General features: G+C 38.0%; 1 protein-coding gene across 1 annotated transcript; it reads right to left on the minus strand.

Annotated features, from left to right (window-relative positions):
• Nucleotides 1-1,246: 1,246 nt before the first annotated feature.
• On the minus strand, nt 1,247-8,713 carry CCNG1 (cyclin G1). The gene is made up of 8 exons (XM_030825484.1): nt 8,473-8,713; nt 6,743-7,006; nt 4,937-5,190; nt 4,303-4,381; nt 4,124-4,222; nt 3,773-3,897; nt 3,703-3,723; nt 1,247-2,604 (listed from the first exon to the last, which is right to left on the minus strand). Exons 2-8 carry the CDS (start codon nt 7,004-7,006, stop codon nt 2,538-2,540), a joined length of 909 nt encoding a protein of 302 aa, XP_030681344.1. The 5' UTR covers nt 8,473-8,713; the 3' UTR covers nt 1,247-2,537.
• Between the last annotated feature and the right edge of the window lie 6,404 nt (nt 8,714-15,117).

Below are 15,117 nucleotides of genomic sequence, written 5' to 3' on the forward strand. Positions count from 1 at the left end.
TCATTAGGTTCTCTGTCTCTCTTTCATTTGCTCATTGGGATAATGTCATTCAGTTGAGAGGATTTTAATGAGATGATTCATAGTACTAGACAGTAAAAATTATCACTGCCAGCCACAAATGTTAAATCGAAAATATATATTTTTAGATAGGATGTCTCATAATTGTAAATATGTACGAGGTTCAGATTACCTTTTTAAAAAATACTATGAAAAATTATTAAATAAGTCTAAGGCAAGTCAATTGTAAAAGGAGGCTGCTTTTATGAACAACTTTTCTTTCATCAGTAACTCCTTGCCGTGTCTACTTTACAGGATGTTAGTTTGAACACGAACAGTTCAAAATCATATTAATTGCTTCAATTCCAGTAATAATTACAATTGATCCAAGCAGGCTAACATAACACATGGTGGTTACCTGGCATTAGCAACCACGCTGCTGAAGTGCTGTTTAATTAGGTAAGAAGGCTGGCACAAAACTTCAAGTGGGCTGAAACTAAGAGTAAATATGTATTAAGGATAACATCCATAGCAGTGATGAATCTAAGTGATAAAAGGGATTAATAATGCATAAACACCAACTTTTAATGCACATTAGACAATTATTTGTCATCATTCTATGTCTATTAAAAAAACATTAGAGGCTAGGCACGGTGGCTTATGCCTGTAATCTCAGCACTTTGGGAGAACGAGGTGGGCAGATCACTTGAGCCCCCGAGTTTGAGATCAGCCTGGGCAACACAGTGACAACACTGTCTCTACAAAAAAAAAAAAAAAATTAGCTGGGTGTGGTGGCATGTGCCTATAATCCTAGCTATTTTGGAAGCTAAGGTGGGAGGATCTCTTGAACCTGGGCTGCCAAGGCTGCAATGAGCCGAGATCGTGCCACAGCACTCCAGCCTGGGTGACAAGAGTGACCCTGTCTCAGAAAAAACAAAAAGTAAAGTGTCAGCTAATAGTCATACTATTAATAGGGATTTTATTGTTTCTGGTACTATGCATCTAACTTTAGTACTAAATTTAAATATACTCAGTAGAGATAGCTTTTTATAGTGTCTCAGAAAAAACAAAACAAAGTGTCAGCTAATAGTCATACTATTAATAGGGATTTTATTGTTTCTGGTACTATTCATCTAACTTTAGTACTAAATTTAAATATACTCAGTAGAGATAGCTTTTTATAATGTTGTTACCACATTGCTAAAAGAGTTAATTAAATCAGAGGAGAAAAAAGCCACCCAGCAAAGGATTGAATTTCATTAACTTTATTGAAAGGTATATCCCTTAGTACTAAAACGTAATGTAGTTGGTTAGTTTACCTCTGCCAACTCAGAATTAACAATGATGTATTCAAAATATTGAAATTTATCAGCCTTTTGGGAAAACTAAAAAGTTACCCATAAAACATGGTTTACAAAAGTTAAGAATAAGATATACTGTGGTTCTTTGGTTTTTCATTGTGTATTGATCCATATCGTGATGTCAAATTGGTTATAGCCATCATGGATGGACTCAGGCTATACATTGCACCGAGTAACTGTTTACAACACTTTAACACTGTACTTCTTACATTCACTAACTGACATGGAGGATCCTAAAGACTACACCTCAGCAGCTTCATTCATAGTTATGAAGGTGTCTACTTGCTTTTCTTAAGATTTTTGTTTTGGCACAGTAAGGGCATCAGTGGAAGTATATTCTCTATTTATAAAATTGCCATCACTTCTAACTTAAAAACAGTCTTTAGTTAAAAAAAAAAACTTCTGGAGTGTTGAGTCTAGCCTGAACTTACCTTAGTGTGGGAAAGCAAGTTTTCGAAGTGATAATTTATTTTGAGTTACTAATACAATAGAAACTAGTTTTCTTGATGGGATTCAGTTTGAGGCAGTAGGTTCTGTATAAAAATTTTTATCGTAGATACAAATGTCACCTGTTTTCTAGAAAAAAATATTAAAAGATAACTTAATGAATATGCCAAACTTTATAGGTCTGTATTTTTCTTTATATAAAATGCCCTCAAATTTAAATGTAATTCCCATATAGCAATAAAGTACACATCTCTAGATTACCTATTACTTGCATTATGGGGTGTGTTTATACTGCCTAGGATGTTAACCCTTATTATGCCTTAAAAGTACATTTGTGACATGTTGCTTTTGATATAAACCTCATAACTTAAAATTTAATATTTAAGTAGGAGTAGGATTAGAATAATGAGAGTGATTGAAGCTGTGGGAAGACTGATAGTTGATAGTAATAGTGTGACTCCTCCAATAGCATTTTCAATACCACCTAAATATATTGATCCAATATCTAAAGTTAGATCAATGATAGAAATGAAGATTCACAGTTTACCTTCTCAGGCTTGTCATTAGCATTTCACATTTAGGCTTTTAGCTTTGATTTGAATGCTTCACAGATGAATTCAAATCTAAACACAATTCCACTACAGCATAATATTAGGCAGTTTTCCCAAGTCTGAGACCATCATGCTTATCTCGTGATGTTTTGAGGCTTCATAGCTTAAATCCATTGTAACATTATGGAATCCATAGAACAAGGTTGTGGAGAAAGGCTTCAGAGAAGTTTTTTGGTGCTGTAATAATCCTATTTAAATAAAGAAAACAAACAAAATCCAACTTAACAGAAGCCAGTCTGCCTAAATACTACTAAGAAAATTGAAATGTTCGTGTCTAATATTCATAATCATATGTAGATGTATTGAATGTTAACATTTAGTTTTGAGTAGAATAAATCATCACTGAGTTAGGAAATTTAGATGGCAAGAATGTATATCACATATGCAGAAAGCAAGTTTACATTTTTTATGCATATAACTACTTTTCAGTAGTCCAGCTGCTATAGCAATGATAGGTTACTATAGTGTTGACACACTCTGGCAGTTTCCAGATACCCAATGCAGAGACCATCTATCATATCCTACTTTCTTTTTTTTTTTTTTTTGTGGCAGAGTCTTGCTCTGTTGCCCAGGCTGGAGTGCAGTGGCGCAATCTCGGCTCACTGCAAACTCCACCTCCCGGGTTCCCGCCATTGTCCTGCCTCAGCCTCCCGAGTAGCTGGGACTACAGGTGCCTGCCACCGCGCCTGGCTAACTTTTTTTGTATTTTTTAGTAGAGATGGGGTTTCATCGTGTTAGCCAGGATGGTCTCGATTTCCTGACCTCATGATCCGCCTGCCTTGGCCTCCCAAAGTGCTGGGATTACAGGCGTGAGCCACCGCGCCTGGCCTACTTTTTTCTTTTAAGTACAATATCCAAGTTCATATTGATTTTACTTATAAGCTAACAGTCTCAAATTAGTTCATACTTGGTTCAGACTTCTGGTGCTGTTGTCCTGCCCAGCTTACGTAATTTTAAATGAGTCAGATACATACAGCAAGATCATGTGCAATTAAAAAAAAGCATGATTTTAGTGCTACAAGGAGGATGCTGTTCTCTAAGCTGAAAATGTAATGAAATGGCTAACGTATGCATCAGAGGTTGGATAATTCCTTACTCCTAAGATGTTGTACCTTGTATATAGTAAAGGCCTTCAAATATTAGCTGACTAGATCAGTGATGTCATCTCCCCCTTTACTATTCCAACTCCATTTTGTTTATTTTGAAGATAATTACTCTTCTTTAGTTGAAAATTATGGCATTGGAAAACGTTCTCTATCTGGAGAATAATAATGGACCAAATTTACCAGTTAAGGGACCATTTCAGGAATTGTTGGAAGGTGAGTTATTCTGTAGTAGCTATGCTTCAATTGCCGTGCAGTACGCCCGGAAACAATCCATTTCAACTTCTGAACATTTGGTTTGGAACACTTATTTGATGAATATTCAGTTAAACACTTGGATACAAGCTCTTGCCAGAAGGTCAAATCTCTGCCATTTATCTGTACGTAAATTTTAAAAAATTATTACTCAAAGTAAGTCCCACCTTATTTAACTACATTAATAAATGCAATCCTATGAACATGTATCTTTGCTCATTAAAAACATTTGAGGATAGCTACTTAAGTTTCAGATAAACATATGACATCTCCTTTTACTTCAGGAGATAGAAGGGGTTTAGTTTCTTTTACAGCTGTTAATAGGATTTAGGCTATGTCCTTGACATACCTTGGAATGTTTCTGAAGACATTCTATTCCTTCTGTTAACTCTACACACTTCTGTGCTTGGATCTCTAATGCAATGATAGACAATGCCAACACAGAAGGCTGAAAGAGATAAATGTAAAGTAAATGCCAAATATAAAAACAGATCATATAAATAGGCGTAATCTTTATAAAATATTTACCTTTGCTTTAGAAAATATGATCCTGCAATGACATGCCTTAAGTTGAGCTTCTAGTCTTTCAAAATTAATGCTATTTCTCCTTTAAAAAGAAAATGGTATTACTTTTATTAGGTAATACTACATCTAGTCAAAAGATGTTTTTAGAAAAACATTGAAGTCAATTTTTAAAGTGAAGCTTATGCACATTTATCATAGCAAGTGAACTATTGAAAGGAATTCCCCTTCCATCAGAGATACTAACTTCTAAAGGCACCATATGGGAGTTTTAGATGATTTGGGCCAAAAAATTAAAATGAATAGTACTATGCCACAAATATCAAGATTTATTTTCTTTTAGTTTTAATAAATATTTCAACATCTACTGAAGGTCCTTTTTTTCCATAAATTTGTGTGAGATGCTTTCCCACTAGGTTCTACAAAGTCAAAATATACTTTAATCCCAAGAATTAGCTTCAATGAAGCTATTGACAATGGAACATTTTCTCACTTATGATGGACATTAAAGTTCAAGGAGCCACAGCTGTCATTTTACTTATTTTTATTAGAATTCTATGAGGATACTGATTTTATGCAATATCCATACAATACCATTCTGATTTCCAAATCTCTCTTGTTCAAAACAAAAGTCACTTACCTTTCAAGTGGCAAGTTCTCTTGAAGGAGTGAATAATACAGTTGCAGAAATTGAAAGGCAGTAGTAGCTTTGACTTTCCAACACACCTTCTCCAATACAATCTTTTCCATTCTCATCAAGTCGGAAACCGTAAATCTATATTGACTTATTCGGATCAAGTCAGTTGCCAATGGGACATTCCTTTCCTCTTCTATTGATTTTACAGCCAAATAGAAGCAGCTCAGTCCAACACACCCAAGGTGCTTCGGCTGTACCTAAAAAATCAAAAACAAAACCAGTAAGCCCATGACTCTACCTTATTTCAATTAAAACACAAAGGATAATCTAGAACTCAGACCCAACATTTTGAAAATGTATACTTGAGGTTTATTTATGATGGACTTAACACGATCCACTCATACCTAAACTATAGCCTGTCAACACTATGGACCCCACTTAGAACCAATTTTTGAGTAACTGGACTGAGTTTCAGTATAATGTTTGGCTCAGCATAGAAAAATTGTGTTTTTATTAATCACTGTAGACCTATAAGTAAACATTGTTCTAGTTTGATCAAATAAGTTAACTAGTCAAAGATATATGAGGACTGAAATACTTTATGGCTTATTTACAAAATAAGCCATTTCTTTCCAGGATGTTGTATTTTTTCCAGGCTCTTGTCTTTGTGGGAACACATATAAAACAGTTTTAAAATACTATGGCATATACTGTTTACTCTGCCTCTAAGAGCTCTATCCACTACTAATCTTTATCATTTAATTTTCTGAATGTCTGCCGTATGAGGCAGAGTCAAAACTTTATCCAGTTGTTTACTTCCAGCTCACATGAAACTAAGCTTTTACCAGTATTAATATCTCTGTGCTCTCTCTCTTCTTGTTACCTCTTCAGCAGTACACTTATGCCTCTTTAAAGGCATAATGTAGTTATTTTTCTTATTATGACTTGTACATAAGAGCAACAATCTTATTCTCACATAAGACTGAATTATACCTGAGGGACAGCTGTATATTATTCATTTGTGCAACATTTACAGATTCAAAGGTAGTGACTATACGTGAAATGTCTAAAGAGTTTAGTCTATTGAAGCAAATTTCTTGAATCTTCAACAAATATTGAAGTCCTTTTTTATGATGCACTGTGTTAGATACCGAGGACTAAAATATGAGTTTCCTTCCAATTGTCACATCATCTTATTTTCCTCCAGTGACCATGGGTGTACAGGAAAGGCAGATGCATTTGTAACAGTTAAGCTCTGAAAGTGACATAGTCTTGTTTATCTAGTATAGGAAAATAGTTGCTCCTCCTTCAGATACACTCTCCTCCCTACTGCATGTACACTGAAGCTGGAAATGCCAAGCATAAGCAAGTCTTGACTAGGTCTAAGGCTAAAACATTTACAACTTTATATATGGGTAGTGATTAACAAATATATCTCAATTCTTAGCCACAATGTAGCCTCTAATAAATTTCTGCCACTAATAAATTTGTTTATATCTAAAAATAGTAAATAAATGGACAAATCCAACCTATCAAGACGGATTTTTTAAAAACAGCCAATTTTCTTACTAGGAAACTGCAATTAGTTTCTTGGTATTACATTATTTTTCATTTCAGAATTTAAGTCTAATATCTGATGTATTACTCTTGATTATGATAAGACATATTAATGCCGTAGTAGACAAAATTAATGTTTTGGCTACGTGCTGAAAATAAAAAAGGTCAAGTTTATGAATACTAGCCAAAAGGTAACAATTCCATCTCCAAAACACACTGAGCAAAATTACGAGAATCTAGCTTCAAACATACCTTCATTTTAGACAGGAATCTGTCCAGTAAATTCACAGCTAGAGAAAATGTCTCTGTGTCGAAGCCAAAGAACTGAGTTAGACTAAGAAGATCTTTTACTTCAAAGTCCCTTAGTCTTGCAGTCATTCTGAGGCCATTATCGTGTGCAGACTCAATTAGTCTCAAACCACAGACCTTTGGCTGACATCTAGACTCCTGTTCCAACAGGGCATTCAGCTGGTGTAGCAGTTTCTGAGAGTCAGTTGTTGTCAGTACCTCTATCATCTATATATAGAAAAAAAGACCAGAAAGGAGTGTAAGAGTTGTCCTTCCTGCTTTCCTTGGCCAGCTTTGCACTGGGCCAAGAAATGATTTATAAGTCTCCCATCCCCCAATGTGGCTAGTGCATCTAAGTCATTGCAAAGTGCCATCTGTTATTTATTTCCCTTCTACAAGTTGGTCACATCCTAAATTGAGTTCCTAGAGGGAAGGAACCATGCTTTTTTTTTGTTGTTTTTTTTTTTTTTTGAGACCGAGTCTCGCTCTGTTGCCAGGCTGGAGTGCAGTGGGGCACGATCTTGGTTCACTGCAACCTCCAACTCCCTGGTTCAAGAGATTCTGCTGCCTCAGCCTCCCGAGTAGCTGGGATTACAGGCACGCGCCACCATGCCCAGCTAATTTTTGTATTCTTAGTAGAGACGAGGTTTCACCATGTTGGCCAGGATGGTCTCGATCTCCTGGCCTTGTGATCTGCCCGCCTCGGCCTCCCAAAGTGCCGGGATTACAGGCATAAGCCACCGCGCACGGCCGGAACCGTGCTTTTTAGAAAAATAAAATGCAAATCTTCAAGAAACACTTGTTCAAGTTATTGATTGTCAATAGACAACCACGAATAAACACCGTAAGACAGGACACCGAAAGTGAAAAGCAGATGGTAGTTAAGTATTCTGCCACATATTAACAACATGAACTGTTCAAGTTACTTAATTGTACTTAGTTCCTCATTTATAAAGTAGGGATAAGGTTTATGACCTACCTCACAGATTTGTGTGAGTTAAATGAAATCACGTAAAGAGCTTAGCACATATAGTAGACACTTAAAAAACACTGAACAATAATAATGAGCTTGAGCTTATTTCTAGATTTATAAAATGAGGGTAACAATATCTGTCGCTGAATGTGAAGACTGAACAAGATGATTCACCACTTAAAGAGTATAGCACAATGCTTGGCACACAATACTCAATATTAGTTAACTTTTATTGTCGTTAGGAAGGAAAACTTAAAAGGTGACATTAGGAGCACGTATTGGGGCGGGGGGGTGGGGTGCGTTGTTGCTAACCTAGTCTGAAAGATGAACCTGGGAATTCCATTGATTTAAGTGTGCATAACACAGCCATGTCCCGGGCACAAGCTAAGCCCTGGATACATGGAAGGTCCCTCCCACACCAACCTAAAGACAGGAAGGCAGGAGATCTTCAGAGCTGGTCATGTGAGGAACCTCTAACTGCAGGGGTTCCATTCTTCCTCCCCAGGCTAGTCCCTGGGACCGGGCCGCCAGACACTAAGGCACCTCAGGAGGCCGGATCCGGCTCCGCCCCTCCAGCCTCGGACTAGCCTGGGCTTGTGCTCACAGCAGCGGTAGAGTTTAGTGAGGAAAAGGGCGCGGGTCAGACCTACTCCTCGCCCCGCGCCCCCAACGCCGCTCCCCACCAGCACCTGGCGGTCAACTCCCGCGCAGTCCCACTCACCTTGACAGTGACTGCAGCTCCTCAGCGGTAACCACCCTCCCCGGGCCTGCTCACCTCACCCCACGATATCAGATCCAAGAGGCCTACGAGGAGAGGGGACTCGTAGGCAAGAGGAGGGAGGCCCGGGGAGGTGGGGGCTGTCCTGGGTGGAGGTCTCGGCAGCGCCGCCGAGACGACCCGGCCCTGATCAGGATCAGCTCGGAGCCGAAGGGGCCGCGCCTGCCCTGCGGAGGAATATATTGGAGGGCGGGGCTTTCTCGCGAGAAGGGGGCATTTTCGCCGCTGATTGGTGTAATTCTTTTGATGGATGGCCTCCGCGATCCGTAAACGGCTGGGCCGTGGAGTGAGAAGCCCGGCCAATCGGCTCACACTTCCCGTTATCTGGCGTCAAATTCCCCGGCCCCCTTCCACGCCCTTACCTCTAAGCGTCTCTCATTGGAGAATCTAACAAAGTGTCTTCATTCAGTGGGGCGCCGAACTAAATACTCTGTGCACCAACCCTTGCCTGGGTCAGGTCATTCGGCTGCCAGCCAGATTGGCCAGCGTATCATTCCAGAATGTACTGTGTGTTCTGTGGGGTTTAGGAGTTCTACAGTGGTTCTGCCCCATCTTTCTAAAAATACAGTGAGTAGTTAAAAAAAAAAAGTCAACCTTTGATTTTTAATTACAGATAAAGAGGTGGTGGAATTTATATGGTGTGGTGGTTTATCAACTTCCAGAGTGCTCTCTTCGTGAACTTTGGAAGTCAGTTGATTCTTGCCTTAGTTTGCTTTTTGTACAATTTATCAAATAATGGAGTTGGACTGTGTAATTTCTTGACCCTCTACCAATTTTCTGAATTTGCTTTTAAAGCAAATTTAAAGAGAAAAGTTGGTACAATTTTTCAGTCGCTTAAAATGAAAGGTATGTGGCAGACTGTTAACAGGAATAATTGTGGTGAATGTGAATCTCAGTCTACAGACCCGAGTGTAAAGCAGTATTACTCTTTTTATTTACCATAATGAATTTAATCTCTATGAGCCTCTCCTATGCTAGATTAGTGGGAAAATAATTAGCCTGAACTCTTCTTAGACTCTCCTCACTCTCACTCTCCCAGATCATCACAAGTGAGAAAAGTCCATTAGTAAAAGGGCCTGAAAAAGGGTGCACAAGGAGTCAGTTCTAAACTCTTATGAATTACACAGTAGTTGGATGTCTCTGTTCTCATGGCCCCAGTTCAGTCTCTCTTACTTTGAAAAAATGAAAATCTGGAAGATTTGCTGTCACTCTGCTATTTGCCCTGCCGTGTACTTAGCTAAGGCAATGCCACAGAACAAAACTCTGGAAAGGGGGAAAAAGGGTGGGGAGGAAGGGGAAGGAAAAACAAGAGAAAACATTAATGCCTCACAATAATACCTTAGCCACATAATCAGGTCAGTTTAAGAAACTGGGGCTCAAATGGGGAAGAGGCCTTTGTTCCTTTTGAAAATAAAAGCTTACCTAGTGAATATAAATTAGCAGTTTATAACCTTTAACAAGTGATTTTATTTAAAAATACTTTTTGCTGTAATGTGTGAGTTTATAAATGTAGTTTCTCCTTTTGGCTTTTAGTTCCTATTATTCCTAATTCCTAAAATTAGGAATGTATATGCACAATTTTTAAAAAATGGCTAAAAAATCATAAAATCTTTATGGCAGGCTGGGCACGGTGGCCCACACCTATGATCCCAGCACTTTGGGAGGCCGAGGCAGGTGGATTACCTGAGGTCAGGAGTTTGAGACCAACCTGGCCAACATGGTGAAACCCCGTTCTCTACTGAAAATACAAAAATTAGCCGGGCATGGTGGCACGTGCCTGTAATCCCAGCTACTCGGGAGGCTGAGGCAGGAGAATCGCTTGAACCTGGGAGGCAGAGGTTGCAGTGAGCCGAGATTGTGCCATTTAACTTCAGCCTGGGCAACAGAGCAAGACTTGGTCTAAAAAAAAAAAAAAAAAAAATTCTTTATAGCAATCAAAAGCATGAATAAATTAACTAATATTTATTGAACACATAGCATAGGCCAGTGGAGAACAAATTAGACTGGTACCCTTCCTTGTAGAACAGGTAACCTGTGGGCAATATAAACACATAGACTTTAGAATAAAATAAACTTATATTCATATCCAGGAATAGCTCATAACTTGTTATGTGACTTTCAGCAAGTTATTTAATCACATTTTCTTTTCTCAACAATAAGAAGTAAAAAATACATTATTCATGGGGTTGTGAAGAGGATTAAATAATAGAAAGTGCATAAAGTGGTAGTTACTATTCCCAGATCACAGTAGATTTCTTGATAAATGGTAGCGCTTAGTATTAAACTACTATTTCTTTTTAAATGTCTTGCTTAAACACACTTTGATGTGTTTTCTCTGTTATCAGACTAGTCCTCTGTTTTCAGCCTAGAAGGATAATCAGAGTATTAGAATTGTTTATTTAACACAGATAAAAATATCTAAATTGCATGTATTAATTTCTATACGTTTTTATACTTGAAAATTTCACTTGAGGGCTTTTAGGTAATATATCATTGTTCATATAATAAAATATTTTCTCGTACATTAGAATATTTTTACTTTTTATTAAAATCTCTCACATAAAAATATTTCACTAGTACTGGAGAGACATTAATTAAATATAAATCAAGTCAAATTGATATTCTTTTCTTTTCTTCCTCCCTTAACCCCTCTGCCATTTTCATTTCAAAATGTTAGAATATAGACCATCATTTAAATAATTGAAAAGACCTAATTAGCAAAATGTGGAAATGTAGTACCCAATTATCCACTCTTGTAAAATAAAGATAATGAGCCCTTCATTAACTATGATTTTATTTTTAAAGAAGTGTGGATTTAATCATGAATTCCTATTAAAAATTCGTTAAATGACTGACTTCTGGGGGTATATTCTAGGCTCAATGATGTATTCAATTCCTATCATCATACTTTCTTCTCCATTAACAGTTAAGTACAACAAGAACTAATGGTCCGAATAATGGCCTTGAGGCTGGGCAAGAATCCAGGCAGTAATGGGAAGATTTAATCATATTCTCCGCATGGTAGGCTGTAGACGTGCCTTTCAACAACGAAGATTATAACAAGCAGGTATAAAACAGTGGCAGTGTGTCAAATACTGCCTTGACTCACAGGGAAATTTGCAGTTGGCTTTGTTTGTTTCCATCTTGGAGATGTGGGAGTCTGTGCCTTCCCTCCTGCACACAATGTCCAATCACCTTACCCTCTTTTCAGGCTCCCTGATAAATGTCTGGTACTTTTGTGTGTAGCCTTGTCCAACTATGGTAAGGGCCAAGGAAGTGAGGGTCAAAAAGATCTCAGCTGAGTTCCCTTCTGCTTTCTGATCCTTCTTGTAACTACGCATTACAGCCTCCTCCACTTCTCTAGCTGTTCTCTAGTGCATCTAGTCTATCTTATTCATTTGAAGATAACTTGCTTGTCAGTGGCTTCTTTGATTCTTTTTTAGTTCCTGGGACACCAGTGAAATTAAGTATGGTTGGGAGGAGAGAGAGAGAGAAGGATACATAAAAAACATAGATTAATAATTCCGTGAATATCCTTCTACTCAGAGGTTCTAGCTACCACTTCCGTACTCAGATAAAGTAACCCCTTCCAATTAATTGAGGTTTTACTATATATTTCATGAAAAACTAAATTTTTGACTCATCAAGTAACCACTGCTATATAAAGGCACCGGGTCACATTAGAGGGGGATCCTCTGTTCTCTAATGGCTTTAGATTCTTTTGAGTACAAAGCTCAAAGCCAAGACCAGCCAAAAACATACTATATAGGGTTTGCATTTATTATATATTTCCCATGTGCCAGGTCATCGTGCTGAATTTAAACACACTTGCCTTTGACAACTCTGATATTTTTATTCTCTTCAGAAATGTGGGATATTGTATATATCTCATGTTTAGTAACTGTTTACTATTTACTAAATATACGCAAAACTTGAATTTGGATTTTTCTGCAGTTTTTAAAAATGTTTCTATTTCAGAACATTTCAAACTCATTACCAAGCTTCAATAATCAACATTTTGCCCATGTTGACTGTTTTGTTTGTTTGTCCATCAACAAGTATTTCTTGAGAGCTTTGAAAGTGCCAGACCATTGTATTTTGTAATCCCAGATAAAAAATGCTGCTATAGCTTTTGAGCCACAGGATGTGTTGGCTACTGTTCTCTGTGAACGTAAGAGGTCAGAAGGATCAGCTGGGTCATTGTCCTCCAGTCAGAAGCCAGCACTGCAGGTGTCTGTTGTCTCCTGCTTTGGAAGGAGAAGGAATGGGAAGGGGAGAACAACTTCCTTTCTTATCCAGATTTCTGCCTAGGTTGCTAACCTTCCTCCCCCAAAAGCAGAAACACACACACACACACACACACACACACACACACACACACACACCATGTACACAAAACGTTTTGGCAGAGTTGAGAATTGGACTTCAGTAACCTTCCTTTTCTTCCTTTTTCAGGTTACTACTTTCCTTACCTTTCTAGCCTTTGAATTCTTTTATCCCCCTCTCTGATTTTGCCAACCCTTTTCTCTTTCCTCTCCCCAGACCTCAGTTTTCTAATAATTAGTACATCCCAAGGTTGTTTTTCACTGCCTCTACTGTTGGTAGGGTCAGAGACTCTCCGTGGCTGTCAGGTTCTCTGCCTGGTAGAGGGCAGTGAGGAGCCCTCCCTTGGCATTCCAAGGTTGGTGGGTGAGTGTGGAGGAAAAACACCCAAGTTAGGATAATGTATTGCACATTACAGTTTGTCTTCAAATCAAACAAAACAAAGCAAAACAAATAAAAAACTTCCCAGGGAAATGTATGAATAACCATAAAAATAAGTGCTATGACAGAGCCATGCATAGGGTATGAAGGGAACACACAAGAAGACTTAAACAAAATCAGGGGGGTCAGGGAAGGAGTGAAGGGAAGGGATCTTTGTAGAAGTCTTCCAAGATACTGTGACTCCTGATCTGAGTTTTTTAGGGATTTAGCCAAGTGAAGAGGCTGGTGCAAAGGGCATTGCAGACAAAATCAACAGTATGTGCAAAGAAAGGCACAATAGAAAGAGAGAATAAACTGATTTCTGCAAATGAAATAGAGATTACTCTGGCTAAAGTACAGAGGCTGTGGAGGGAGGTGGTTTAGCAGTGAAACTGGGGAGAGAAGCAGTTGCTCATGTTGAGGGACCATGTATACCATGTATACCATGTATACCATTCTTGAAATGTTGGACTTTGCAGACTTTGGGGAACCAACCATGGAATTTAAAAAGAACACCACAATTGGGTATGTGATTTGTGATGATCACTTGGCATCAGGGTGAAGATTGGAGAGATGGGCCAAGACTGGAGGCAGGAAGAACAGTTTAAAGGTCATTGCCTTAACCTAGGAAAAAACAGAAGGTTGCACTGAACTTTAGCAAAAGTTTGAATTGGGGTTCTATTCATGTATTTACCAGAGAATACAGAAAAAAGGCCAGGTTTGCTGGAGGAAAACTTTACGTTCAAGATGTCTGAGGGACTTCCAGGGGGAGGTGTTGAAAAGGCAGCTAGAGAAACATTTGTTGCTGCAGGTATCTTTGGGACTCATCAGAAATAGGGAGTGATTTGAGTCATGGAAATAGATCAGTTCAGGATAGTTGAAGATGATAAATCTGAAGAGAGAATCTAGGGAAAAGGAGTCTCCAAAGGGAATCTAGGAGAAGAGAGAGAGGGAAGAGGGAAATAAGAAGAGAGGGTGTTACAGGAATCAGGAGAAAGTGTTTCAAGGAGAGAGTGAGCACCAGTATCTGATGCTGCAGAGATGATAAAACATAGTATGAACAAGAAGGAGATAATATGGAACCGATGAGTATATAAACCATTCTTGCAATGAACTTGACTATAAGGGGTAGAGGCAATGGCCAGAGGGTGGACATGGTGATGAGAAAGACAGTTTGCTTTTCAAAGATGAGCTAGATATGTGCCTGTTTAAATGATGTCAGGAAGGAACCAGCAGGGTAAAGATGTATCTGACTGCTGGAACAATCTGAAGCCTCATATGACACTGGTCAATTTAATTGACACTAGTCAATTTACACTCAGTCAGCTGTATTGTTATAGACGCTTCTATTCAAATACAGACTACAATGGAAGCAAACAACACAAAAGAGTAGAAATTCTATGTATTTAGCATGCTTAAAATTCTCTGCATAGATGTTAAGAATGATCACAGAATGTTTTATAAATGTTTGTGTCTTCTGTAGCGATTTTATATGCCTGATTTTTAGTTTCAAATTATTCAAAGGTCTTTTCCTGATTTAAAATATTCTCACTTGTCAAGTTTAGGAGCTTTACATCAGTATTGAAGTAAGAGTAATAAATAAAAACATGAATTTTATGTACCCTTATGTAGTGAAAATATGATGGAACAGCACATCAGTTTGTTCAAGCCTTCTTAAAATATCTAGCTTTTGTTGGAAGTCACCCATGCATAGATTTAGGTCAAATAGAATAAAATCTTTAGGTACATTATGAATGTTTCTATTTTTAATGGAAATATATATTTACATCATGTAATGATAAACACAGTATGTGTGGGTGCGGAAATACTTGGAGGTGATAATAG

The sequence above is a fragment of the Nomascus leucogenys genome, chromosome 2 (assembly GCF_006542625.1).
Source record: "Nomascus leucogenys isolate Asia chromosome 2, Asia_NLE_v1, whole genome shotgun sequence".
Taxonomy (NCBI): domain Eukaryota; kingdom Metazoa; phylum Chordata; class Mammalia; order Primates; family Hylobatidae; genus Nomascus; species Nomascus leucogenys.

Excerpts from the sequence above, each read along its gene's own strand:
- CCNG1 (XM_030825484.1), bottom strand. The coding sequence starts at position 7,006 with ATGATAGAGGTACTGACAACAACTGACTCTCAGAAACTGCTACACCAG. Across the intron at positions 4,223-4,302 it reads TCATATTTTCTAAAGCAAAG|CCTTCTGTGTTGGCATTGTC; the intron begins GTAAATATTTTA and ends TATCTCTTTCAG. Across the intron at positions 3,898-4,123 it reads GTCTTCAGAAACATTCCAAG|ATAAATGGCAGAGATTTGAC; the intron begins GTATGTCAAGGA and ends ATTTACGTACAG.